At 44.5% G+C, this 27,176-nt stretch overlaps 3 protein-coding genes and 2 long non-coding RNA genes across 17 annotated transcripts in view; 3 read left to right on the top strand and 2 right to left on the bottom strand.

The window, feature by feature from the left end:
* SEC22C (SEC22 homolog C, vesicle trafficking protein) overlaps positions 1-1,766 on the bottom strand; it is a 28,482-nt gene extending 26,716 nt beyond the window's left edge. For 2 of the 6 annotated variants that reach the window (XM_072793185.1, XM_072793187.1), the window contains exon 1: positions 1,273-1,386. The gene's annotated coding sequence lies outside the window, so the exon portion shown is untranslated. Of the gene's footprint in view, positions 1-817; positions 1,173-1,272; positions 1,419-1,619 lie in introns of those variants that run through there. The other 4 variants (XM_072793186.1, XM_072793182.1, XM_072793183.1 and 1 more) reach the window with 4 other exon arrangements.
* LOC140614191 (uncharacterized) lies at positions 1,061-4,641 on the top strand. Its single transcript, XR_012015092.1, has 2 exons — positions 1,061-1,404; positions 3,370-4,641. It is a non-coding gene; the product is annotated as an uncharacterized lncRNA (long non-coding RNA).
* LOC140614190 (uncharacterized) lies at positions 3,325-22,614 on the bottom strand. Of its 5 annotated transcripts, XR_012015088.1 has the most exons (4): positions 22,219-22,593; positions 21,986-22,050; positions 9,816-9,888; positions 3,325-8,374 (listed from the first exon to the last, which is right to left on the bottom strand). It is a non-coding gene; the product is annotated as an uncharacterized lncRNA (long non-coding RNA). The 5 variants fall into 5 exon arrangements; XR_012015090.1 differs by lacking the exon at positions 9,816-9,888 and having other exon boundaries at positions 22,219-22,591; XR_012015089.1 differs by lacking the exons at positions 3,325-8,374; positions 9,816-9,888 and adding an exon at positions 10,819-13,639 and having other exon boundaries at positions 22,219-22,591.
* SS18L2 (SS18 like 2) lies at positions 7,484-10,806 on the top strand. Its single transcript, XM_072793189.1, has 3 exons — positions 7,484-7,808; positions 8,078-8,154; positions 10,080-10,806. Exons 1-3 carry the CDS (start codon positions 7,740-7,742, stop codon positions 10,165-10,167), a joined length of 234 nt encoding a protein of 77 aa, XP_072649290.1. The 5' UTR covers positions 7,484-7,739; the 3' UTR covers positions 10,168-10,806.
* A 161-nt stretch (positions 22,615-22,775) lies between the features above and the next one.
* NKTR (natural killer cell triggering receptor) overlaps positions 22,776-27,176 on the top strand; it is a 52,775-nt gene continuing 48,374 nt past the window's right edge. For 2 of the 4 annotated variants that reach the window (XM_072793148.1, XM_072793144.1), the window contains exons 1-2: positions 22,776-22,934; positions 23,129-23,209. In XM_072793148.1, the coding sequence (XP_072649249.1) occupies positions 23,152-23,209 (58 nt within the window). In that variant the 5' untranslated portion in view covers positions 22,776-22,934; positions 23,129-23,151. Of the gene's footprint in view, positions 22,954-23,128; positions 23,210-27,176 lie in introns of all 4 variants that reach the window. The other 2 variants (XM_072793147.1, XM_072793145.1) reach the window with 2 other exon arrangements.

Genomic DNA, 27,176 nt, shown 5'->3' with positions numbered 1-27,176 from the left:
AATCTATACCAGACAGGTGGGGAAACTGTAGCTCCCAAGGCATAAGTGATATGGAGCCAGGGTTCAAACCCAAAGTTCCTTACTCAAAATATTCAAAAACCTATATAACCTTTTCATTACACTCTCCCTCTCTAAATCCAATCTGTGGGATTACAGCTATTTTATTTTCTCTTTCTCCTAGAGCATCACTACTCAACTAATCAGAGACCTGTTAATAGAACAGGGTTTAAGACCTGTTTAAGAACAGGGTTCTTAAAAAAGAACTCTTTTTACAACTGTTCATACTCCTCGTGTTACTTTTAGTAAGTAAGTCAGTTTTCCTCTCTGACCGTCAATCACCTTTCCGATGCAGCTGGTTTCTGAGGCTCCTTCTAAGAATAAAACTTTTCCATTGCAAGATGTCTTCTGTGTTGTGAACACAAACACTCAGAGCTCTAAGAACCATTGTCTAAAATGTATTTTCCAGAGCAAACACCGTTATATCGATTTAATTCTATATACCAGTATTAAACCACTTTCAATTATTTGCATTTTAATTTCACTAAAATTGCCTTTCTCGAGATGAATTCCTTTGTAAAACTTAACTAAGATTTACCTTATCCATCAGTCTGAGCTTTATTTTTTTGTTCTGACCATGTGACAAATATCACCAATTACTTTTCGCCAACTGGGAATATTCTTTTGTGGCTCTGATTTCCAAAAACAAAACAAAACAAAACAGAAAAACAAAAAAAACTAATTTTCCCCGGAGTGCTTCATCCTTCTGGCTCTGGAGGTCCAGAGGTAAGCCTCTAATAGGCACAAATGTACATCTCACCTCCTCTATATACCTGATGTTCGGAAAACTGGTCCAGTGTGCCCAGGATTTGGTACCGCAAGCCGTAGAACTCCGGCATGCCAAGGAAAGTTTGCTATTAAAATTAAACAGTACTCTGACCGGGGCTTCGCGGACAATGAAGGAAACGATCGCCCCCTCTCATCTGGACACACCCCTTCTCCTCCCACTGGGAGCAGCGATCGGCGCGCAGCTGTCAGCTCGGGGTCCCTGCCGGCGCGCGCCTCCGCCGTCCCCGAGTCGGCAGACCCGCCGGGGGAAGCCAGGCGGACAGAGGACTCCGACGAGCCCCACGGAGCCAGGTGGGGCCAAGCCCGGCCCGAGGGAGGGGCGGGCCCGGCGCCGCCTCCACCTCCAGGCCCGCCCTGCGCCACACCCGACCCCGCCCGCTTTCGGCTAACGGGCCGTGGCGCCCGGCTCCACCCGCGAGCCCTCACCTCGCCCACGGCGGCCTCCGGGAGTCGGCGCCCGCGGGTCGCGCCGCCTCGCCGCAGTACCACCCGCCGCCGCCTCCGCAACCTCAGCCCACCGGGCGGACCCGGCCCAGGTCACTGGCGGCCCAGGCGCAGGTAGGAGGAGGTGCGCATGCGCAGGCCTTGAGTCTCCATTCGCTGCTGCTAAGCGACACCCGCACCCGGGCCGACCAATCCCGGAGCGCTCTCCCCGCCCGCTCCCCGCGCAGTCCCGACCCGGAGGCTTCTTAAAGGGCTGCGACCCGAAGGCGCCCGGGCTGTGGCCCCGGCGCGCGCGCCTCTCGGCTTGCGTCCCTTCTCGTGGCTCTCACCCGGGTGGGCTTGATGTCCAGGCCTGTAGTCCCCACGTCCGGAGGTGCCAGGAGACTTCTCCGTCTCCGTTCGGTTCCTGCCGGGGTAGAGTACACGACTGACGCGCCGAGGCAGGGAGGTTCCGCGGAACTGCGCGACACGCCCCGGCTGTGGGTTCCGCTGCCTGCGCGGCGGGGCGGGAAGCCCGAGATAGGCGAAACCAAAGAGCACAGCCTCCTGCCACCTCGGACGAGGTGCTGAAGTCCGACCCTGGAGGGACACACCTCAGTCTGGCGGGGGAGGCGCTCACAGATACCACAGATGCACGGCCCGCTGCAGGGAAGCTGAAGTCGTCCATTTAGTTTTCCTCCAACAAATTTTGAGCACCTGCTGTGTGTCAGACACTATGCCAGGCACTGGGGACACAGAAGGAACTCCTGACACTAAAAACTATGTTAAGAGAGGGCAGAGGGCAGCCCGGGTGGCGCAGCGGTTTAGCGCCGCCTTCAGCCCAGGGCCTGATCCTGGGGCCCCGGGATCGAGTCCCGCGTCGGGCTCCCTGCATGGAGCCTGCTTCTCCCTCTGCCTGTGTCTCTGCCTCTCTCTCGCTCTGTGTGTGTCTCATGAGTAAATAAATGAAATCTTAAAAAAAAGAGAGAGGGCAGAGTGAGAGCACCAATCGAACAATTCAACAGTTACACGTGTGTTTAAATACAAACCGAGACGCGTGCTCTTCAGAGAGGAACAAGGTTTCCTTTTTAAGATGTTTTTATTTTATTTATTCATGAGAGACACAGAGAGAGAGGCAGAGACACAGGCAGAGGGAGAAGCAGGCTTCCTCTGGGGAGCCTGATGGGGGACTCCATCCCAGGATCCTGGGATCACGACCTGAGCCAAAGGCAGACGCTTAACTACTGAGCCGCTCAGGCATCCCAGGAACAAGGCTTTTTAGAGAAATTACGGGAGCTTCCGGTCTGAACTTGGGAGTCGGAGGAGGCTTCTTTGAGAATGTGACACCAGCTGACTAGTAGCTAAGGAGGCAAAAAGGGATAGAAGACTGGTTCAGACAGAGGGTAGAGTATGTACAAAGAACAGGGAGGCAGCAAGGCTTCTTTGAGGGATGAAAAGAAACGGGGTAGTACATGAGAAGCTAGTGTTCAACAGGCACAGAATTTCAACTGGGAAGGAGAAAAAGTTCTGAAAATGAATAATGGTGATGGCTGCACAACAATGTATAATTTTAAACGTCACAGAATTGTACATTTAAAAATGGTTAAAACGGGGCAGGGGTGGAGGAGCGGGTGGCTGGGTGGCTCAGTTGATTAAATGTCTGCCTTCAGCTCAGATCATAATCCCTGGGTCCTAGGATGGAGCCCTGGGTTGGGCTCCCTTCCCAGGGGAGTCTGCTTTCCCTCACCCCTCCTTCCCATTCGTGCTCTCTCTTGCTCACTCTCTCAGATAAATAAATAAAATATTTTTAAAAATAAAAATAATATCTTTAATAAATAAATGGTTAAAATGGTAAATTTTATGTATATTTTACCACAAAGAAGAAAAAGACAAGAAAGATAAAAAAAACTCAGAGTTTAGAGAGTAAGGAATATGGTGAGAGCCACTAGAGAGAATAGAAGAGCTAAGACCACGTAGGATCTTGTAGGCCATGGTAGAAAGTTTAGGACAGTGGAAAACTGATCAAATTTGCATTTTGTAAATCACTTTGGCTGCTGAAGTTAAGATCAAAATGAAGAAGGCTCATGGAAGCTCTGATAGGAGAGCTGGGAAGCCAATGCAGCCATCTGGGCATGAGAGGATGAAGTTGGAGCTTGGACTTAGACCCGAGTGATGGTGAAGAGGGTGAGAACTAGGCAGTCTGCAGAGACATAGAGGAGAAAAATCAACAAGACTTGGTGATGATCTGGATGTGAAACGGTAACAAAGTAGCTTCAAGGACAATGCCACTGTTCAGCCTTGAGTGACTGGGTAGAAAGTGGAGGGATTCGTGGATATAAAGAACACTGGAAAAGGATCTGATTTTGGAGAGACGAATGATCACTAGTTCCATCTAAGACAAACTGAATTTGAGGCACCCTTTGACACTTCTGGTTGGGATGTCATTGTACACAGTCGAACATACAGGTTGGCATTCCATGTACAGGTCTGGGCTGGACATAGACTTTTGAAAATCATCACCAAATGGGCAGAAATTGAAGCAGACCTTACATAGAGAAAAATTACAAAATGAAAACAGAAGAGAGCTATGACAGAGTTGACCTCCAGGGATCGCCACTGAGTCAGGGTTGGCCTGTGTGACAAATGATCATGAGGCTAGATCATAAGAGACACAAAGGATAAAAACAATGAGATTTGATTGGTAAAGGAGATTGAAACCCCTTCATTGTATGTGCCAGGAAAGAGGCTAGGATTCCCTCTCAAGGTGCATTCACACGTGAATGGAGATGAGGTCTTCTCACCACGGTCATGAAAACAAGGCTCTGGCTTGGAATGAGGAAAGAAAAATTGGCACCAGACCTACAGCTTTTGAATATGGAGCCCCGGGTTCTCAGAATCTACAGTTTGAGTGCTTTATAATAGGGCTTTGTGCCTTCTGATTGGTGCAGCTCATGTGACTGGGGCACCAGAGTGGACTGGGCTAAAAGGTAAGATGTAGAATCTGAAGTCCTAGCCCTCCTCTCCATCACTGGTCATTTTGACTTTCCCAGGCTTCTTCATCCCTCCACTTCAGGATCACATCCTGAACTGCTTATCACCATAGAAGAGCTCTACGTTTGAAGTTGTAAATGCAGACACCTGATCTCTGTCCCTTGACTGTTCTCAGAAATCTGCCCACTGTTCTCTGGCCTGCAGAAGCCTCCACTCCACTTGTCCTTCTTACTTTGTTCAATGTATCACCTCTCCCCAATCTTTATTTCCTTCCCCATCAGCTGAAAGTCCAAGGTTTATCACTTCCATCACCTTTTTCCCAATATGCTTACCTCCATTCTGCAATTATTCTTCTGTCACACCTGCCTGGCAGGTCTCCAACTCTGGGGGAAAAAAATCCAACCTTCTGGGTTTCTCTAACTCTGTTCCTGAGCTATAAGTACTGCTGGAAAAAAAAAATCTTACAACCACACAGATCAGTGCTATGTATATGCATTGCCCACCTCCACCAGGTCCTCAACACTGTCCAGCAGTCCTATGTTTGCCTCTCTCCAATTCTCCAGAATACCAACCTCAAAATCTCCTGCATGCTTCCCCAATCTTCCACTCTTCAACATCCCCCTCACTTTCCCAGGTGCCTTTTTCACCAAGAAAAGAACAACCATTAAAGGGATAGCCCTCAGCTTGCACCAACTTCTGTCCCTCCCAACTACCACCTTTGTTCCCTTTTCCCCTTCACAGTCAAACTTCTCGGAAAGAGTGGCCTGCTCTAAAGATTCCATTTGCTTCACCTTTCCTGTATTTCACTGTCCCTGACAATTCTCACTGCTGCCTCGACATATCGCTGGAATTTCCTCCATTAAGGATATCAAAGACCTAGTCTCTACCTTGATTGACCTTTCCACAGCATTTGTAATTGCTGTTCTATCTTGCTTTCCTACTCACTCTTATTTCCCATATGACTGTCTCGCCTCTACCCCTCCATGCTCCCGGATTTCCTCTTATATCTCTAGTCTCCCCCCCCCCCGCCCCCATTCTCCTTTGTAGTTTCTTTTCCTTGGCCAGGAGAGAAGCCAACTCACTCTCCTTGAGTAGTCTTATCCCCTGCACGATTCCAGTCAGTTTCCACAAGTGATGCTTCTCAAAGTGATGCTTTTATCACCAAACCGGCCCTTGACCCTGAGTTCCAGACCCAAATAGCCAGCCTTGCCTCTCCATTTGACCACCTTGCATGTATATGGTCAAGGCTAACTTTCTCACTCTCACTTCCAGTCCAGCTTCTCCTTTACTGTTCCTTGTCTGAATAAATGGCATTACCAGTCTCTCAGTTGGTTAAGCGAGGACACCAGAAGTCATCCCTAATTATTCCTCTCTCCCTCCCCCATTAATTCACTAAGGGCCTGTGGAGTCTATTCCTCATGTCTTTCAAATGCACAGATTTCTTTTTTTCACTGCTCCCACCATTTCTGGCCTACACATCTGCTGCAAATAGCCCTCTCTGTGTTTGTTTGATTCTCCTTTCTTCTTCTTGTCTGGCTGCCCTACCTTTCACCATACTACAGCCAGGAAAACTCTAAAATGCATCTCTGACTTCATTTTCCTTTTGCCTAAAACCATCTATGGCTCTGATTATTTTAAGGAGAGAGCCCGGGCTCTGGATACTTGTCACCTGGGTAACCTCCACTTCCTCTTCATACTGAAACGTCTATTCTCCTGGAGGGCGTTCCCTGCATGCTGGACCAGGTTGGTAGGGTGGTCCCCTACACTTGCCCCAACTTAACTCCGTCTCTGGGGACACCTGTGTGGCTCAATGGTTGAGTGTCTGCCTTCAGCTCAGGGCGTGATTGTGGAGTCTCAGGATCAAGTCCCACATCAGCTCCCCAAAGGGAGCCTGCTTCTCCCTCTGCCTATGTCTCTGTCTCTCTCTGTGTCTCTCATGAATAAATAAATAAAAATCTTTACATCATCTCTGTTATGGTCCTTCCTCATTTGTGTAACAATAGCACTGCATAGGACTAAGCAGGGCCTAAATTCTCCTCCTAATGATCCTTCTCTGCCCCACTCTGCTTTCTGCAGAACCTCTGGGGACTTTTCCTGGGGAGGGAGACTGGTTTGTGAAGACAGGCTTCGGAATCAGGAAGCCCTAAAGTCTTCGCCCAGTTTAGGTATGTTGCCCCATGTTTCTCACTGGTATGAAAGCTGTGAAATGGGATGAAAGCTGCCTCCTCTCAGGGTTGAATAAGGGGACTGTGGAGGGAGAGCCCAGCAAAAGTAGATGAGAGTGCTCTGGGTCAGGGTCACCACTCAGGGAAATGAAGCTCTGGGGAAGAATTGCCCCAGATCTTTTTTGAGAAAATTTTTCCAAGGTCTTCCAAATGATGTGGCTGCCGCTCATTCTGTGCTGCAAGGAAAACCAACCTTGTTCCCAGGTCCTTAAGGGATGGGCTAAACCAGAGAGAAGACAACCACTTCAGAGTTTCGTGGTTGCTGGTACTAACTATACGGCCTACGTGGGTGGGCCCAGCTTCCTTCTTTTCTCTTGCAGCAAACCACCTCTGCAGTATGTTGCGTTGGCAGTATGGAGTAATAGCTAAGACTGAAGATTCTAGGGGCACCTGGGTGGTTCAGTGGCTGAGCCTCTGCCTTTGGCTCAGGTCATGAACCTGGGGTGCAGGATCGAGTCTTGCATTGGGTTCCTTGCAGGGAGCCTGCTTCTCCCTGTGCCTGTGTCTCTGCCTCTGTGAGTCTCTCATGAATAAATAAATAAATAAAAGATTATAGAAAAAAAAAAGAACAAGGGTTCTAAAAAAGCCATACTCCCTGTGTACAGATACCAGCTTTGCCCTTAATTGCCGTTAGATCTTAGGCAGGTTACTTCACCTGTTTTCTCGTCTGTAAAATGGAGAAAATAATAGTGCCTTCTAGGGTTGTAAACCTAATAAGCATTATTACTACCCAGAGGAAAAATAGGTATGTATGCGAGTTTCTCCCTCTGCAAAGAGTAAAGCTAACACCAGTGTTTTCCTAGGCCCTGCAGGGTTTGGCTTGGCAGGAGGCAAAGGCTAGGGTTCATGCTCCAGACGCAGATCTGTTGGAACCGCAGTGATGTCGAAAGAGGGAGGCGTAGACTCGGAGACCGAAAGCGGGTTGCGGCCACGAAGCCCCCGTGACCCGGGCAGGCGGCCCTGACGCACGGCCCCGCCCCCGAGGCTAGCCCCGCTGACTGCGCACAAGCCCCGCAGGGGCAGGCGGCTCCGCGCCCCAGGGGCGGGGCGCAGGCTGACGCTCCGAGCATCGCCCTGGCGCGCCCAATCACGAATGACGTTGCGCCCGGGCCCGGTCCACGGGAGGACCCAATCGACGTCGAGAGCGTGGGTCGGTCCCGCCGTGGCCTAGTGGGGCTGGGGCTGGGCTGCTGGTTGGCTCCAGGCGTGGGGGTGCGCGGGGCCTGAGGCCGGGGTCCCACCCGGCTTTCCGGGATGTCGGTGGCCTTCGTACCGGACTGGCTGAAAGGCAAGGCGGAAGTCAACCAGGAGACGATCCAGCGGGTGAGCGCTAAGCGCGGGCAGAGCCACGTTCCTTAGTCGAGATCCCGAGGGAAGCTTCCTGGAGGGAGCAGCATCTCAGCTCAGGCTTGTGGCGTGCGTAGGGGGTCGACTTGCAGGGGTGTGGAGTGAGACGGGAACGGAGTCGGCAAAGGCACTGGGGCGGGACAGCTCGGCATTGGAGACAGCGGGGGTCGGGGTGGGAGCGGTGCGGGGAGTGTTCCCGGCTGTCCCGTTCACACGCTGACTGGCCCCCTTCTCTGGCCTTTCAGCTCTTGGAGGAGAATGACCAACTCATCCGCTGTATCGTGGAGTATCAGAACAAAGGCCGGGCGAATGAGTGCGTCCAGTAAGTACCCTCCCCACCTCTACTTTTGGTGTAGGCTGAAACCATGATACAGCAACCGCCCTGAACTGGGAGTCTTGGGTGATGGATTGCCCATGAAGCTCTCAGGGAAGTTGCTTACCTGCCCAAGGCCACACAGCACATTGCGAAGTCTAGATTCAGACGTGGCACCATCTTCAAAACTTGAGTTATGCTCATTGCAAATCTCAGGTAGACGTGTCAGCTGATGGCAACAGAGATGGAAAACTAGTCTCAAGAGATGTGAGCTGTGGCCCCTTTCTCCTCATAGATCTCCAGCTTATCTCCAGCTTTTCGGGCGGGGGGGGGTGTCAGATCATTTGACTGCTGAGTTCCCTTTCATTTATTTATTTATTTTAAGTAGACTTCACGACTAGCATAGAGCCCTAGGAGTGTCTTGAACTCACCACCCTGAGATTAAGACCTGAGCTAAGATGAAGAGTCAGAGGCTTCACCAACTAAGCGCCCCATCCCCTTCATTTTCTAACTTGGAGTCAGCCTGTAATGCACACAAAGACCAATAAAAGACTTCCAAGTTAATTAAGCCAAAGGCAAATTCTGCACAGTAATTGAATGTGGTCTCTAGCTATATACCAAAAGGAGAGACAATAGTCTCTTTTCTAAATGTAGTCCAGGATTATGCTCCATTTATTATAGAAAAATACATTTTTCATTCCTACTGAAGACCTCTTTAAGAAAACCATACTTTCCCCATCCCCTAAAAAAAAAAAAAAATCACCTATAGTCCCTTACTGAACAACTCAATGAAATAGTTGAGATATCCATCTTTGGGTGAGTCTTTACATTTGGTTCTGGCATCGGGTAATTTGCTTTTTTGCAGTTTATAGTAAACTCTCATTTTTCTATACAGAAAATAGTTGCAAAAATGTTCTCAACCTATGGGTAAGAAAGTTATCAAGATTTCACATTTATAGGCCATACTTCCTGGCTCCCTTAGTCTGATTTGTCTTCCTGGATAGAGAATTATGCTCCTTGATTGATAATCACTACAATAGTAAGCTCATATTAATACCATAAAAGTGCCTTGTCCCTTCATTAAGTTTGTTCCACAAATATTTCATAAGTACTACTGACTACCAGAAACTGTTGCAGCTATTGGGGAATAGGTACCAAAACCAGCTCTGCTTTTTACCAAATCAGGTACCAGCTCTGCCCTTATGGAGTTTACATTCTACACTCAAGAATCTAGAGAGAGGAAATCATACAATTAGGTACATACTAATAAGTGCTTTGAGTAAGAATAAAGCAGTGTTAGTGGCAGGAAGGGGTGTTGTTTTATATAGGGTATCTCTGATGGGACATCTGAGTAGAACCAGAGGTGAGGGAGCCAGCCATATGGATATATATAAGGCAGAGACAGAATCAGGTGGAAAAGCCCCATTGACTGGAGCACACTGTTGTCTTCAAATCAGAGCAAAGAGGATACAGCAGCCAGAACTCAGTGAGCGAAGGGAAAATGGTAGGAGCTGAGGTCAGAAAGATAATTAGAGGCCCCAATCATGTAGAGCCTTGTAGGCCATCAGAAAAGCTGGAAGGGCTAAGCTTTAGTCAGAATGAGATGGGACCATTTGGAGGGTTTTAGTCAGAGGTGTGGCAAATCTTGACTTAAACTGTACAATACTCACTTATGTTGCCATGTGGGGAATAGACTTGTTCAATACAATAGTCTAAGCAAGGATAGTGGCTTGGCCCAGAGAGCTGTGAAAGTGATAAGTGAGAACAGGTAAGATTCTGGATATATTTGCATTGGTTAAACAAGGAGGTTGATCATGCTGAATCATCCAATCAATAGATGCGCCATTCCAGTATAGTGGGTAAATTCCTTTCCAGTGTTTTGTTCATGTTCAGCAACACAAAGCCTCTAATTTTTGCCTCTTTTTCACCTATAGGTACCAACATGTGTTACATAGAAATCTCATTTATTTGGCTACCATCGCAGATGCCAACCCAACCAGTGCTTCAAAAGCAATGGAATAATCTTTCAGTTGGCTGTCACGAGGAGTAACTGAGTGTAATCCATGTCCTATGAAGTAAAGACAGGCTCTTTACCAACTCAACTGCTTAAAATATGAATGAACCCTCTATGGCTCTTTTAAAAATGTGACAATGTGAAGAAAGCTACTAGATTAACTGTATTCTCAGTGTAAATATTTACTTTAATAATTAAGTAGATTTAGTGGACTCCAGATGTCCTCTTTTCTGATAGGCATGTTGGGATAAAAAGATATAATGGGCATCATCTTCAATTCTACCTTTTCAGTTTCAACCTGAAGAGGAAACTGAGCAGGTGATAGGCAATTAACAGGAATTGGGGAGACTCCTAACTGAGGCCCTGCCAAATGGGCATGTAACTGTGTGCTCCCTTCTACCAGTTTGTAGTCATGGACCTGATCATCCTTTTCAGGTTGCTTTGAAATAAAACTTGCCTTTCCATGCAACACTCATATTGAGGTATAGAGATTTTCATATAAGTGTTCCATTTGGTCTTCTAGAAAAACTATAAGAACTTAAAAATATATGTAACAATACTACCATTGCTACCAAAATCAATGGTCATTCTTCATTATTATTTAATATAATCTAATAATAAACTTTTAAAATACTTTTTAAAACACATTCTTCCTCCTATCTTTTGAAGGTTCTTGGCTGGGGCTCTATACCAAATGACAGATTAACAAAAGAAAAACATAAAAATTTAAGTTTTATGTGACATGGGAGCCCTTCACAAGGAAATGAAGACCCAAAGATAGTTAAACCTGAGTATTTTTTTTATTTTTTTTTTTTCGAAACCTGAGTATTTTTATATGAGATTTGGTAAAAAGTGGAAAGCTATGGAAAACTGAGAGGACAGAAGGATATGAGCTATGTGTAGTAAACTGGGGGAACTTAGCCTGGCCTTTTCATTCAAATTCTCAGTGTCCCTCCATTTTAAGAGATAAGGATGCGCCTTTCTTCTGGGTATAGGGAGGGCACCTCTCACATGAGGGTCTCATCACCTGGTTCATGGGAGGTCAGAGAGTCCTTCCAATATCTGCCATTTTTCAGATGCTTCAGCTCAAAATATTCAATAAGCCAAGGTGCCACGTTTTGGAGTATTATGTCCTGAACCCCATCAGTTATCATGGAATGTCTTTTTGTTGATTTAACTCAGGATCCAAACGAGATTCATACACTGCATTGTGCTGATGTCCGTTAAGTCTCTGTAAAAATAATTAGCAGTTCCCCTTCTTGTCTTCTTTGCTATTGGTGCAAAAACTAGGTCACTTGCCCTAAAATTTCTCATATTCTGGATTTGCCTAGTTGGATCCCTATGGTGTCATTAAATATGTCCCACTATTGCCCACTTTTCCTATAAACTGGTAGATCTAAAGGCTCATTCAGACTGAGATTCTAATATTTTTGGCAAGTATACATCATAGGAGGTAAGTATACATCATAAGGTAAGAAGCAGTACTTGCTTTTGCATCACATCAAGAATGAGTTGATTTATTAATCAGGTGCTCAATAGCCTTTCACTTAAATTATGATCTACCAAGTTTTGATCTATTACTTCATCAGGGATTTATACTGATGGTTTCCTATCTTATCATCCCTCTGCCTTTATTATCTTTATTCAATAAAGAACTTTCTCTCTTTGAGACTTATCTGTAAAATGAGGCAGGGAGATTTTCTTAAGTAAACACAAAATTAGAACCTCTGGTGCCTGGCTTATTTAGTAGGAATCAAGGGTTGCAACCCAGAGAGACTAATGTATCATAGTGAAGAGAGATCTCATTTTGAATCATAGCTCAATTGCAACCTCTGAGAGCTCTTGTTTCCTCACCTATATAATGAGGATAATGAATGTAGTATTTGCCTCCTAAGGTTGTTAGATTGAGATACTGTGGTTGAGAGCTGGGCATGTAGTAAACACAATGTATTAATGTGTGCTCTGATGTGTTATCTGAGGGCTCTGGCCCTTTCTGGCCCTTCTTAAGTCTGGGAAGAAGCCTGTTCTTTGCTCCCTCACCTATTCTATCCTTAGGGTTCTAACCCATTAACAGACTCTTCCTTCTGCCTCTGTTCATGGGATTGGTGCCCATACTCTATGCCAAGTGGGCTCTTGGGCCTGACCTGGTGAGCAGATATGGTGGGCACTATGCAATGTTTTTAGTTTTGAATTAGTTACTAATATTTAGAGAGGATTTTCCATTAAAGCCTGGATTTCTAGCCATGCTGGCCCTGTAGGTCCACATGGCAACCATCAGCTGGAGTTGGATGGCAGCTGTCTCTCTTTACTAGGCAGCTTGGCTTGTCTACAAATGGCTTGGCTCTAGCTGGAATGAGAGCACCAGCTGATGTTTCAATTTGGGTCTCGCCTAAAACAGCCTGAGACAAGGCCTTGGGCACAGATAGTTTATTTGGGAGATGATCTCAGGAAGCAGGAATAAGGCTGTAAGAAGAGTGAGACAGAGAATGAGGAAAAGCCACTAAATGGGTGTGTTGCCAAGGTCATTGCTGTAGGCAATAAGAGCTCAATTGGTGGTTGGGGGATGATCTCAAAAGCATACAAATGTCCCAGAAGTGTCCACCTGAGTTGGCGTTGCTTACAGGGGACTGGACTAATAAGCAGCCTTTGCAGCCAAGTTGGCCCTAGATGTCAGAAGAAGAAGAAAGTAAAAAGTGGCATGGCAGCGCCTGAGGTGGGCTTCTGCCAGCACAAGGCTGAGTCTGATCTCGCAGGAACTGTTGACTACCAGCAAGGTAGGCGAGGGTCTGTGATGGAGCATCAGAGGTTCCAGTGTGTGGGCTCTGAGTAAGCCAGCGTGGCCTAGAGCAGTTAAGTGTAGCTTCCTGTGTAGCAGGGATAATAGCCTTGAAGACAAAATCCAGTTCTCTCTCAGATGGAAGGAGCTTATGACCTGCTGTGTTCCCCTCCCTTTGTCTCTTGGAAGGTATTTCAATCCGCACGCAGAGGACTGAAGCAGGGCAAATCACAGCCTCTGGAAACAGCTGAGGCTACTTAAGCTACAGTTTACCCTATCTCCAGAGGGCCCCCTTCTGGGGAGATACACTGGAGAAGCTGGGACAGGCCAGTTAGTTGTCATTGTATGTGCCCACACCCACCCACCTCTACCTGTCTGCTTCAGAGACAGCCTGAAGCACAAGTATCTGCCATCCCTCTTAATGGGCCCAGAAATCAATATAGTTGTGAAACGTGATTTAAAAAGGTGAAGACCAAACCTGACCAATGTATTCACCGTTCTCTCTCCTCAGAGGACCTCCTGCTTCAAGATTAAGTCTCTACTCAGCCTGTCTACCCTTTTCCAGCTCTCAGGGTCAAGCTGATCTCCCAACAGCCTACAGAGGGCCTGAGCCTTTCTCTGGGGTTCCCAAGCCTGCCTCCCAGGATTTGCAACCGTGATGACTTCTGTCATTATCACATTCTCCTGGGATGAGGATATGGCAGCTAAAACAAAGAAAGCAGATAATTTGAGGTTAGGTTTCTTTCCTTTTTTTTTTTTTTTTAAGATTATTTATTTATTCATGAGAGACACAGCAAGAGAGGCAGAGACATAGGCAGAGGGAGAGGCAGGATCCCTGCAGGGAGCTCGATATGGGACTCTTATCCCAGAACCCTGGGATCATGACCTGAGCCAAAGGCAGACGCTTAACCACCAAACCACCCAGGTTTCCCTTGAGGTCAGGTTTATTCCACAAATTGTGAAGCTATATTTCCACTGCCTCATGAGGCTTTTTGACATCTCAGTCTGACTTTTGGGGACCCCAAGTAACAATATGGCTAGGGAGGAAAGGATGTTCAATGCTATCTCCTATGCTCTTAAACCTCTATAATCAACTTCCCTTCCTAAAGATGATGATTCCTAGAATCATCTAGTCTATTTCTTAAGCTGGGTACATAGTATCTTCATTTTGTTGGTACTCTACCTCACACATAATATGGTTTTGATTCCATTTTTTAATAAAGGCAAATTTAAGAAGTTAATTAATCTATTACTCTTTTCCCAATGAAAACCCTACAGATATTCCTCTGGAATCTAGGTGTTCTGTTCAGTCACTGGGACCTTTCTTTCCTTCCTAAATCTTTTTAATAAGAGTCTAGGGTCCAAAGGGAGGTTTTTTCATTTCTGCTTGTGATAAACTCATTCATTCAAAAAATATTTTCTGAATCACTAGTATGAGCTGAAGGTCCTGCAGTGAGGAAGCCAGACAATGTCATTGCTCTCACCTCATTCTCATGTAAAGAAGACAACACAGTATAAATAACCTGTATTTATGGGGGAGACAGGCAATAAAATGTAAACAATCAAGGAAAGCTTCACATGGCAATAAGTGCTGTGCAGAGAATTACATCAGGGTCATGTGCTGGAGAGTGTCTGGGTGGCTACTTTAAATTATGGAATCAGGAATGACCCTAGAAAGTAACACTGCAGCTGAGATATGAATAACAAAACCTGACACGTGACCATCAAGGGACCAAGCAGTACAGACAGAAGCAAGAGCTATGCAAAGACCTTTCATTCCAATTGGTTATTTTTTCCTCTCTTTCTCTTGAGTCCATTTATAGAGCAGTGTTCACCTATGTGGTCATCAACTCAATTATAACATGAGTTCTCCAGGCCTTATGCTGGGCTCGTGAAGAAAATAGAGAAGAAGGAGCACAGTGCCCTGCTTTCAGGGAGCTCCTAATAAGCCTGACAAGACAAAAGAGACCCACACCAGGCATGGACCAGGGCACTATGCAAGACCAAGGATGCTGAGAAATTGTCCAGATATTGAAGCTGCAGGGATTCCAAGTGAAATTACCAAGTGCTTCTTATATAGCATAGAAAAAGTCTAGGCTTTTCAATTCCTGAACACTCTTGTCTGCAAACAAAAAATTGCCAGTGGCAGCAGAAGCTTTCAGCATCCCACACTCATTCCTCGAACTTTAATTGTACTGCAGCTGAGTCCCAGCAGTACGTATCTGTATCTCTGTCCTGAAGACTTTTTTCTAAAACTGGAAGTCTGCCTTGCCCAGGCATAGCAGACCAGAAGAACCTGGGGATTACCATGCTGGGAACAGCCCTCAACTGACTCTCGGTAAAGGAGTATTATGATTATTATGAGTATACTCATAGGTATTAGATGAGCTGGGAGTATTAACGTCCCAGCTCCCTCACCCCTCCATAGGGACAATTCCAAGATGTTTCTTCTGTACTGGTTGCCAGAGCTCCCCATCAGGGTTAAGCTCTAATCACCACTAAGGTAGATGGCTTAATAGCACACACCTTATTGGCTATCCTCCCAGTTCACTTCTTCACTCTCTAGATGGAATTTCCTAGGGCCACTTTTCAAATAAGCAGGTTGCATTCAAACCATTGTCTGAGAATCCTCTTCTAAGGGAAACAACCAAGATACTGGTTGTTTAATGCTTTACCTTTGGTGGATAGACCCAGATGGATTGGCTGAGCAAATATAGCTTCCATTAGTACCAGAGCAGATGAAAAAATTTTACCACAACCTAATTTACTAGCAAAAACTAGTGTCTAGAAAAAACCAAGGACTCAGCAGAATTTAGAGTTTGAAATCAGAGAACAAATTGATCAGAGAGTAAGGAAACTGTCTAACAGGAAGTGCTTGTCATAGTGTTTTTTATATGAATTTGGTGGGATCCAAGTTCCCTGCTAAAGAGGATGAAGCATTCAACATTTGTGAAATATAGTCCTGCTTTAATGCAAGTTAGTGGCTAAAAAAAGCCACTTGCCTAAAAGCCCAAAAGATGGATGTAGTATCAACAATTAAGGTGACTTCTTAGTTGGTAGCCATTGCCTCAGTGGCCATCTCTGTGCTGCCATACCCCCATGCTTCTCCTGATTACTGGCCCCACCCCAAGCTGATCAATCACAGGTATTGCCCACTATTGTGGCCATCAAGACTGACGGGCATATTAACATCATCAAGTCAATCAGATGTCTTGCTGGGATTTTTCTTACTAGTGCTGGCAGATAAAGTGCTATCCCCTCAGACTTCCAGGCTATAAAGATGTATGTTTGGAGCTGCTATGGCCATGTCCTCTGACCCTCATAGAGAAAAGAAAGCCCATCTGCTCTTGACTAATATTATGAGAATGTTATTCTATCAAACTACACATTTTTATGTAAAATGAAATAGTCTACTCCCTCGTTTTCCACAAAAAAAGAAATCTAGGATTTAAAAGAAAATGTGTTTTCAAATTTTCAATATAGATTTTTGTTATCAAATTCTGGTATATTTGTTGTTGTGTTGTAGGTCTAAGATTACCTCCAGTTTTGATGATTAGCTAGGAGGACTCAAAGGACTCAGCATATAGTTGTACTCATAGCTATGATTTATTACAGCAAAAGAACACAAAATCGGCAAAGGGAAAAGGCATATGGGGTGAAGCCCAGAGGAAACCAGGTTCTAGCTTCCCCCTCCCAATTCATTCCTCCAGGGATGAATCATAACAACACGTGAGAAAATGTCTACCAGGGAAGTTCATTAAAGACTCAGTGCTCAAAGTTTTTACTGGGAGATGGTCACATATGTATGCATCCTCTGCCTAGTACATACCAAATTTCCAGATTTCAAGAAGGAAAGCAGGTGCTCAGCATAAACCATATTGTTTGCTCAAACAGTTTAGGCAGAGTGAAGCACTAATCGTTTAACTGAAGTTTTCTTTAAATGTTGGAAATTGCGGGATCCCTGGGTGGCGCAGCGGTTTGGCGCCTGCCTTTGGCCCAGGGCGCGATCCTGGAGACCCAGGATCGAATCCCACGTCAGGCTCCCGGTGCATGGAGCCTGCTTCTCCATCTGCCTGTGTCTCTGCCTCTCTCTCTCTCTCTCACTGTGTGCCTATCATAAATAAATAAAATTAAAAAAAAAAATAAATGTTGGAAATTGGGATCCCTGGGTGGCGCAGTGGTTTGGCGCCTGCCTTTGGCCCAGGGCGCGATCCTGGGGACCCGGGATCGAATCCCACATCGGGCTCCCGGTGCATGGAGCCTGCTTCTCCCTCTGCCTGTGTCTCTGCCTCTCTCTCTCTCTCTCTGTGACTATCATAAATAAATAAAAGTTGGAAAAAAAATATTAAAAAAAAATAAATGTTGGAAATTGATTACAGTACAGGTTCCCAGATCCACCCACAGGCCAACTTTTAAGCAAGTCTTTCTAAAGATGGCAGTCTTGGACTTACTCTTTTCTGTACAATTTTCTATTGAAGATACAGGATATCTTTTTATTTAAAAAATGGTGTAAGTAGGGGCCCCTGGGTGGCTCAGTTGGTTAAGCATCTCAGGGTCCTGGGATCCAGCCCTACATCCTTCCTGCTTGTGCTCTGTAAAATAAATAAATTGGATTTCTTTTCTCTCCTTTTGTTCATCTTTTTGTCCTTTCCCTAAGTTATAAAAATGTAAAAGTTAACTTGGTAGGGATCCCTGCTTGAGGCTAACCTGTGTATTACAGAGGACATACTAAAGGAGCTGAGAGGCAATAGATAGATAACCAATACACCATACATTGGGATAATCATGTGCCTTTTCTTTAATCTGTTAATATGGTGAATTATAGGAATAGATTCTCTGATGCTGAATCATCTTTGCATTCCTGAGTTAAAGCCAACTAGGTCATGAACATCTGGGGGTTTAATGCATTTGGGGTTTAAATACTAGGAAAAGTCCATTTCCTAGTATTTTATTTGGACTTTTAAATCCATGTTTATAATGAGATTGGTCTAGAACTTCCTTTAAAAAACAAAAAAGATTTAATTTACTTATTTGACAGAGAGAGGGAGAGAGCACAAGCAGGGGAAGCAGCAGAAATAGACTGAGAAATAGGCTCCCCACTGAGCAGGGGCCAGATGTGGGCCTGATCCCAGGACACTTGGATCATGACCTGAGCCAAAGGCAGATGCTGAACTGACTGAGCCACCCAGGTGCCCCAGGTCCATAACTTTCTTGCCCTCTTTGTTTGGTATTGGCATCACAAGATAAGTTAGGTAGCTGTCTTTTTTCCATTCTCTAAAATATTTTGATTGAGAAAAGATTATTGATCCTTAAGGGTCTGGTAAAATGTGCCTATGAGACAATGTGGAACTTGTGTTTTTGGAAAGGAAGACTATATTTGTTCTTACTGGTATTATTATGAGTAATTTCAAAGAAACTGAAATTTTGAAATTTTGAACATAGCTCAAAAATCCCCATATACCTCTCACTTAGATGCAATAATGAAGATTTTGGCACATTTGTTTCACTCATTATACCTAAAAAACTAAGAACATTTTCTTGCATAACCACAATTTCATTATCTTTATCTTCATTATTCATTATTAGGTGTCTATCAAAATTAAATGTAGTTCCTTGATTTCACCTAATATCTAGACCATTATCAAATTTCCCATTTAGTTATGTCAAAATGTCCTTCACAGAGTCTTGCTGTCCATTGAAAGATGAATAGATAAAGATGTGGTCTATATATACAATGGAATATTACTCAATCATTAGAAATGACAAATACCCACCATTTGCTTCAACATGGATGGAACTGGAAGGTATTATGCTGAGTGAAGTAAGTCAATCCGAGAAGGACAAACATTATATGGTCTCATTTCATTTCGGGAATATAAAAAATAGTGAAAGGGAATAAAGGGGAAAGCAGAGAAAAAGAATGGGAAATATCAGTGAGGGTGACAGAACATGAGAGACTCCTAACTCTGGGAAATGAACAAGGGGTGGTGGAAAGGGAGGTTGGGTGGGGGGTTGGGGTGACTGGGTGATGGGCACTGAGGGGGGCACTTGACAGGTTGAGCACTGGATGTTATGTTATATGTTGGCAAATTGAACTCCAATAATAAAAAAAAAAGTCCTTCACAGTTGTTTGGAAAATTAGGGATTACTAATTCAACTTCTTCAATGCTTGTTAGTTTATTCAGGCCTTCTATTTCTTTGAGTCAATTTTGGTAATTTCTATTTTCTAGAAAATTATGTTTCATCTAAATTTCCCCACTAGTACTCCTGATTAGTTTTGCAAGAGTCCTATCCATTGAAGTGCCAACTGCTGGTGTAATCCTGCTATAATAAGCTTAACACCCAAAATCATTACCTGAAAATTCCTACTACTGAGTCTTCTCCAAATTAAGCCTGAGTTTGTAAACTCCTTGGATATTAATTTTCTACTACTCTTGCTGATGAGGGAAGAGGTATCAGTCCGTTTGGTGGATGCTAGCCCTAGGTCTTATCCTGGTAGTTTCTTCACCTTAACCAAGTAGCATACCTTATCCTCAAATCTGAAATATAATTTCAACTCACAGGACAGAATAAAATAATTTTCAGCAAAGAGAGAACTTAGAACATATTTCATCCTGCTTATTTTACAGATGAAGAAACTGAACTCCAGGATCAGAGTGATTTGCCCCAGATCATATAATCAGTGGCAAGAAAGACACTTTTAGTGGAGTGTCAAGATAAGAATGAATTCCAGGAGATTCAAAGTATTTTAAATACTCCTCAAATTAAGCATTTCATTCCAGGGCCCTAAAGCCAACCTTACACTGAAGCCAGCTGCCCCAAAGCACAGTAATGACCAATTGCTCCCCTTCTTTCCTAAGTCTTTGTATGGAAGTTAGCTTTACCAACTAATTTCATCTCTGAATAGGCATGTACTGTTTTGTTTTTTCCAAAACTATTAAATGGTTAGCTGTAACACTGTAAGCAAAATCAGACCCAGGATCACTGGCTCTCAATTCAGCCTAGGTTACAAATGTGAAACCCAGGTGACTTGCTCTACTAGGGATACTGTATTTTTAGAGAGGGAGATCTGGCAACCTCTGACAGGTATAGCACTTCCATGATGGTGCAGGTCTGTGCACTTTACAAGGTGGCACAGGTGCAAAAACAGATGAGAAACTACCTAAGTGACTCTAATTTTTAAATTTACTATAAAGCTATAGTAACCAAAACTGTGTGCCACTTCACACTCATTAGGATGGCAATTAAAAAAAAAAAAAAACCCACAACATAACAAGTATTGGTGACGATGTTGAGAAATTGAAACCTTGTGCAATGCTGATGGGAATGTAAAATAGTGCAGTCACCATGAAAACCAGAATGGCAGTTCCTCATAAAAACAGAATTAGCTGGGGGCACCTGGGTGGCTTAGTGGGTTAAGCATCTGTCTTTGGCTCAGGTCATGATCCCAGAGTTCTGGGATCCAGCTGAGGTTGGGTTCCCTGCTGAGCTTGGAGCCTGCTTGTCTCTCTTCCTCTGTCCTTTCCCCTGTTCACTCTCTCTCTCAAATAAATAAAACCTTAAAAAAATTTTTTTAAACAATTAGCTTATGACCTACTAATTCCACTTCTGGATATGTGCCCAAAGGAACTGAAAGCAGGATCTCAAAGAGAAATTTGTACACTCATCCACACAGCAGTATTCTTCACAATAGCTAAAGATGGAAGGAACCCAAGTGTCTGTCCATCTGCTGATGAATGGATAAAGAAATTATGGTATATTCATACAATGGAGTACTATTTAGCCTTTAAAAAAAGGAAATCCTGCAATATGTGAGAACATTGATGAAAGGAGAACATTATGCTAAGTGAAACAAGTCAGTCACAAGACACAAATTGTACGATTCCATTTAATGCATGGTAACTAAAATAGTCAAACTTATAGAAGCAATGTATAAAATTATAATTGCCAAAGGATGAGAAGGGAGGGAAAGTAGTTGTTATCAATGGTCATAAAATTTCACCTAGGCAAGATGGATGAATACTAGAAATCTGCTGTACAACATTGTGCCTATTTTTTTTCAACATTGTGTCTATTGATTAACATACCATATCTTACACTTGAAATCTGTTAGGGTTGGGGGAGGGGGGTGGTGCCTGGGTGGCTCATTTGCGCTGAGCATTCAACTCTTGATTTTGGCTCAGGTCATGATTTTGGGGTTGTGAGATTCAGCCCTGTGCCAGGCTCCCCATTTAGCTAGCAGTCTGCTTGTCCCTCTCCCTCTGCTCCTCCCTCCACTGGGTCACGCTTGCTCTCAAATAAATAAATAAATAAAATCTTAGAAAAAAAAAACTGTCAAGAGGGTAGATCTCATGTTAAGTGTTCTTACCCCAATAAACTAAAAACGGGGGGGAGGGGCGCCTGGGAGGTTTAGGTAGTTAAGTCTCTGCCTTCTGCTCAGGTCATGATCCCAGGAACCTGGGAATCCAGCAGCAGCAGGCTCCCTGCTCACTGGAGAGCCTCCTTCTCCCTCTTCCCCTGCCCCTCCCCCTGCTCATGCTTACTTCATCTCTCACACTTTCTCAAATAAAATCTTAAAAAAAAAAAAAAATGTAGAGTAGTTGCCTGAGGCTGGGTGCAGAGAATGCAGAGTTACTGGTTTATGGATACAGAGTTTCAGTTTTCCAAGATGAAAAATGTGGAGATAAAAAAAAAAAAATGTGGAGAGATGCTGGTGATTGCACGACAATGAGAATGTACTTAATGCCTCTGAACTGTACACTCAGAGTTAAATGATAATTTTGTGCAGTGTGTATTTTACAGTTTTAAGAAAATAACTTAAAACAAAACAATGGGCCCTGGCATAAAGATACACCGAACAGTCAACAAAATAAAGTCCAGAAACAGATCCACACATAAGTCATCACAAAGCCAAGGTAATTCAACTGACAAGAGGCAGTTTTTTCCAACAAATGGTGGTGGAACTACTCTATGTTTCCATGAGGAGGAGGGGGTAAGAACTTCAACTTGTACCCGACACAACGAAAAATTCCAATAGATCTTAGACTTACATGTAAACATTCTAGAAGAAAATCCGGGAGAAAGTCTTCAAGCGGTTGGGGTAAGTACAGACTTCCTAGCACAGAAAAAGCACAAACCACACGTGAAAACTAAGTAACTTCACTGAAATTGAAATCTGCTTTGCACAAACCATCATCAAAACAATGAAAACGGCCCAGCTCCGGAGAAAACATTCGGAATTACATAGGACAAAAGATCTGCATTTAGAGCATACATATGTCACCTGTTTGACAACACATTTGTACTCGGAACTCCCGCATTCAATAGTAAGACGAACACGAATAAAACGTGGGCAAAGGTCTTGCGCGGACTCTTCACAAAAGATGAATGGCCATGGACAAAGACTATCCCAGCGACGTGGGCGCCAGAGGGGGAACGAACGCACACCTAAGCCCTTTGAAATGCGACAGCCTAACAAGAGGAGAGGATCATCTACTTCTTGCAAAAAGGAAAAGAGGCCAAAAGATCCGTCGCTCCACTGCCACTTTCCTCGCCGCTCGCAAGCAGGTGTACGCAACACGGAAGCCTCGCGATACGGGAAAGGACGCGGACACACGGATCCGGAGGGAGGGCGAGAGGAAACAGAGAGCGCAGGCGCGGCCAGGACTCCCAGATTGGACGCCTGACTCTAACGGGGCGGGAGGGGGCGGGAAGGGGCGGGGCAAAAAAAAGACGAGTTCAGGTATAGGAGAGTCGGGCTAGAGGCTCCTCGGGAGTTCCCCGACACGCCCACCTGCGCGCGCACGCTTCGGTTAAACACCCCCTTCAAGGCCGTGCTCTCGCGGTATTTGTCCCGACTCTCGCGGGGTTTAGCGTGGCAAGGGAGGCCGGCCCGGGGGAGGGGGTGGTGGTCCGTTAGTGGCGTTGGGCTCTGGCCGCCGCGGTGGCAGCGCTTTCTCTTCCGCTCTCGCAGAGCGGCTCAGGCTGGAGGCCAACCAGGTGAAGAGCTCGTCCGTATGTGCGTGCGCGCTGCCTGGGGGTCGGGAGGCCCGGGGCTGGGCTGGGGGGGGCCCCCGTCTCGGCCTCCCGCGGTGTCGCGACAGGCCGGCGCGAGGAGGCGACCGTGGCGCGGGCTCCGCCCCAGCCCCCGCCCTAGCTCCCGCCCTGACCGCTTTCGTCCCCCTTTCTCCTAGCTCTTGCCGCCGCCTCGGTCGCGATGGGGGCGCAGGACCGGCCGCAGTGCCACTTCGACATCGAGATCAACCGGGAGCCGGGTGAGCGGGAGACTGGGTTCGTGCTGGGGCTTGGACGGTCCCCGGGGGAAGGGGAGGGGTCTGTCCTCGTCGACCCTCCCCCGAGCCTTTTTGGGAGCGGGTAAGCGTCGTCAGCACTACCTTTGCTCCCGAGCGAAAATCGATGGAGAGGAGGGGGGCCCGTATCCACGCCTCGCCTCCTGCTGGGCCCGGGCCTCGCCCTCCGAAGCCCCTCGCCCTGCACCCCCGGGCTGAGTGTCCGTGCCGTGCCTGGCGCCCAGAAAAGGAGTGCAGCCCTTCTCGGACTTTTTCTCTCTCGGTGCCTCAGGGGGCAAACACTCCCAGTTCCTTTTTTTGTTTTGTTTTGTTTTTTCCTCCGTACTGTGAGGCTTGGACCCGTATATTCTGTACTTCCTAATCCTTGGATATCAGTCGGTTAACTCCCACTTCTGTTTTTTCCTTAAGTGTCCTTAGCCAGCACTTCTTGGTTCGTGGGAAAATGACTTAGTGAAAAGTCTTGTGTGATAAATACAGCAAAGTATTCTGTACCAACAAACAGACTTGCAGCACGCATGCACTTAGCATTCTCTGTCTAGGGAATCTAGCCATTCGTTAGTATATATTATTGAAAATAAAATATTTCCTTTTAAAGGGTAGTTCTCATTCTAAGTAGTAGAGCCTGCCCGGTTCCGAACTGTTTCCTTAGAAAAAAATAAAATATTTTTTTCTTCTCTTAGGCTTTTAGAAGTTTTAGCTGGAAACATATGCAGTCTTTGTGCAGCATCTCGTTCAGCAGATTCTTGAGAGCCTGCTCCTGTTCAAAACTCTGGGGATATAGCAATGAATAAAACAAAGGACTTTCTTCCTTGTAATTTGTATTCTGTTGGGGGAAGCAGACCATAAACAAAGGGGGAAACCGCAGTGGCTTGTAGTAGGGGTACTGTTTTAATATGTTGGTCAGAAAAGGCTGTTTTGTGATGACAGCTATGCAGACATCTGAAGAAGATTGAAGCGAGCCATTGTGGGTATCTCTGAGGAGCATTCCTAGCGAAGGAAGTTAGTACAAAAAGGCGCTGAGGAGGGAGTGTGCTTTGGTGTTGGAAGAACTGCCCGAAGCCCAGGGTGGAGTGGAGGAGGGATGAGAGTAGCAGGAAATGGCTCTAGACCATTTGAGGACTTTTGACTCTGAGATACCGAGGTATCCAAGGGGGACGGACGCCTGGGTGGCTCAGTGGTTGAGTGTCTGTCTGCCTTTGGTTCGGGGTGTGATCCTGGAGTTCCGGGATGAGTCCCACATCCGGCTCCTGCGAGCAGTCTGCTTCTCCCTCCGCCTGTGTCTCTGCCTCTCTCTCTCTCATGAATAAATAAATAAAATCTTAAAAAATAAAAAAGATATTGAAGGGTTTTGAGCAAAGTAATGCTGTGATCTTAGAAATATTGTTGCATTCTGTTTTTAATATTTTGAACCTTAGTGAAGCTTAATCCTTACTCTACAGTTGAGTCCATGTTTCTGATAACAGGGCTTATGGGTTTTTTTTTTAAGAATTAAAAATAGCAGACTCATGAAAAATGTAAACAAAAAAGGTTCTATAGCCATGTAAAGTACTCCTTTCTTAGTACATGTTCATATCCTAGATTTGCAGCTAACCTTTGTTATGAACAATTTTCAGAATACTCTTGCTGAATGTTGAACAAACTTCAATCCCCAGCATTCAAAGTAATTCATTATAATACCATTCCAATAGAAATGACTAGCACTCTTTAAAACACTGAATCATACAAGGAATGCTTATACTGTTTTAGGTTGAACCAGTTGATAATTGGCAATTTCATATGGTTCAGTCTCATAATACTTCTAACACTTTCCAGTATATTATCTAAATGATAATTACTTGATTTTTACACAACTTTTAAGGATTACTGCAACTGAAGTGAGGTACCTCACTTTGTGGGATTTAACCATTAGTATGTCATTGAGTTCTTAGCCAAGTGATATTCTTGACTTCTTGTATTGCTAGTACTCATTAACATGAGTAGAAAGTAAAAGATTTTTTAGGAATGACCATACTGACCACATTAATGAGAGATCAAGAAGTACTGATAAAAATTGAGTTAAGTACAACACAGTATGTATTCTTTTCCATTACTATCAATGGAAATTTTTTTTTTAAGATTTTATTTATTTATTCATCAGAGAGAGAGAGAGAGAGAGGCAGAGACACAGGCAGAGGGAGAAGCAGGCTCCATGCAGAGAGCCCAGTGTGGGACTCGATCCTGGGTCTCCAGGATCACGCTCTGGGCTGGAGGCAATGCTAAACCGCTGAGCCACCCGGCTGCCCCCAATGGAAATTTGTATGTTTTATAGCAAGTTATCTAGGCTTTTGAATTATAAAATGAGTGTAAGTACATATTAGAAGGGGAAGAGTCTTTATACATGACTTTTTCTCTGTGAATACGATTAATTGGTTCCTATTTGAAATAATTCCAGGACTATACTTTGGAATTTTTCTCAGAAGGTTTTTTTACTAAGATTTTCATTTCTTTAATAATTGCAGAATTGTTCACGTTCTGATGAGTTTATCCATGGGATTTGTAGTGATAGCTCCTCTTTCATTCCTGATACTGATAATCTGTGCCGTTTGTCATTTTTCCTTGGTTTATCATTATATTTATTATCGTGTCAAAATTTTGGTTTTGTTGATTTTTTCCCCCCTATTCCAGTTTTAATGATTTCTGCCCTTTATTTCCTTTCTGATGCTCACTTTGGCTTACTTTGCTCTTTTTCTAGTTTCTTTAAGTGGAAATTTGGATTGTTGACTTGAGACCCTTTTCCAAGATAAGGATTTAGTGCTATAAATTTCTCTTTAATGAAGGACCCCACAAATTTTGACAGATTGCTCATTTTCTTTCAGTTTGAAAAATCTTTTTTTTTTTTTTTTTAAAGATTGTATTTATTTACTCTTGAAAGACACACACACACACAGAGAGGCAGAGACACAGGCAGAGGGAGAAGCAGGCTTCCATTTGCAGAGCCGGATGTGGGACTTGATCCCAGGACCCCAGTATCATGCCTTGAGCCAAAGGCAGACACTCAGCTGCCGAGCCACCCAGGTGACCCATCAGTTCGAAATATTTTCTAACGTCCCTTGAGGCTTAGTCTTTGGTTCATGAATTATTGAGAAATGTTTTAATTTCTAAGTACTTGGATATTTGCAGTTGTCTTTCTGTTAATGATTTCTACTTTAATTCCATTGTGGTCAAAGAACATACTTTGTATGATCTCAGTTCTAAAATTAAGGTTTGGTATGTTCTATTTTAGTGAATTTCCCATGTACACTTGAAAAGAATGTATATTCTGCTGCTTGTGTGTAGAGTGTTCTATAAATGTCAATTTGAGTCAGCTGGCTAATAGTATTGTTCTTCTATATCCTGGCTGATTTTCTGTCTCCTTGTTCAATTGTTTACCAAGGAAGGAGTATTGAAGTCTCCATCGATAATTGTGGATTTATTTCTTCTTTTTTCAGTTCTATTAGTTTTTACTTTGAGGCACTGTTGTTAGGTGGATGCATGCACATTTAGGATTGTTATGAATTGACCCTTTTATCATTATGTAATGACCTTTGTTATTCCTGGTAATTTTTCTTGCTTTGAAGCCTACTTTGGTATAAACACCACTGATTCATTTTTTGTTAGTGTTTATGTGATATGTCATTTTTCTATCCTTTTATTTTTAACTTATATTTAAGGTGGGTTTCTTGGGGTGCCTGGCTAGCTCGGTTGGTGGAACATGTGGCTCTTGGTCTTAGGATTGTGAGTTCAAGTCTCATGTTGGATGTAGAGATTACTTAAAAAAATATGTGGGGCACGTGGGTGGCTCAATCAGTTGGGTATCTGACTCTTGATTTCACCTAAGGTCATGATCTCAGGGTTGTGAGCTTAAGCTCTGTGTGGGGTTCTGCACTCTGTTTGGAGCCTGCTTGGGATTCTC

The sequence above is a fragment of the Canis lupus genome, chromosome 22 (assembly GCF_048164855.1).
Source record: "Canis lupus baileyi chromosome 22, mCanLup2.hap1, whole genome shotgun sequence".
NCBI lineage: Eukaryota > Metazoa > Chordata > Mammalia > Carnivora > Canidae > Canis > Canis lupus.
Note: the sequence above shows the minus strand (reverse complement) of the source record. Positions and strands in the feature narration are given on the sequence as shown.

Coding starts and splice junctions, on each gene's coding strand:
- SS18L2 (XM_072793189.1), top strand. CDS start 7,740: ATGTCGGTGGCCTTCGTACCGGACTGGCTGAAAGGCAAGGCGGAAGTC. Junction 7,809..8,077: donor ACCAGGAGACGATCCAGCGG/GTGAGCGCTAAG, acceptor CTGGCCTTTCAG/CTCTTGGAGGAGAATGACCA. Junction 8,155..10,079: donor CGGGCGAATGAGTGCGTCCA/GTAAGTACCCTC, acceptor TTTCACCTATAG/GTACCAACATGTGTTACATA.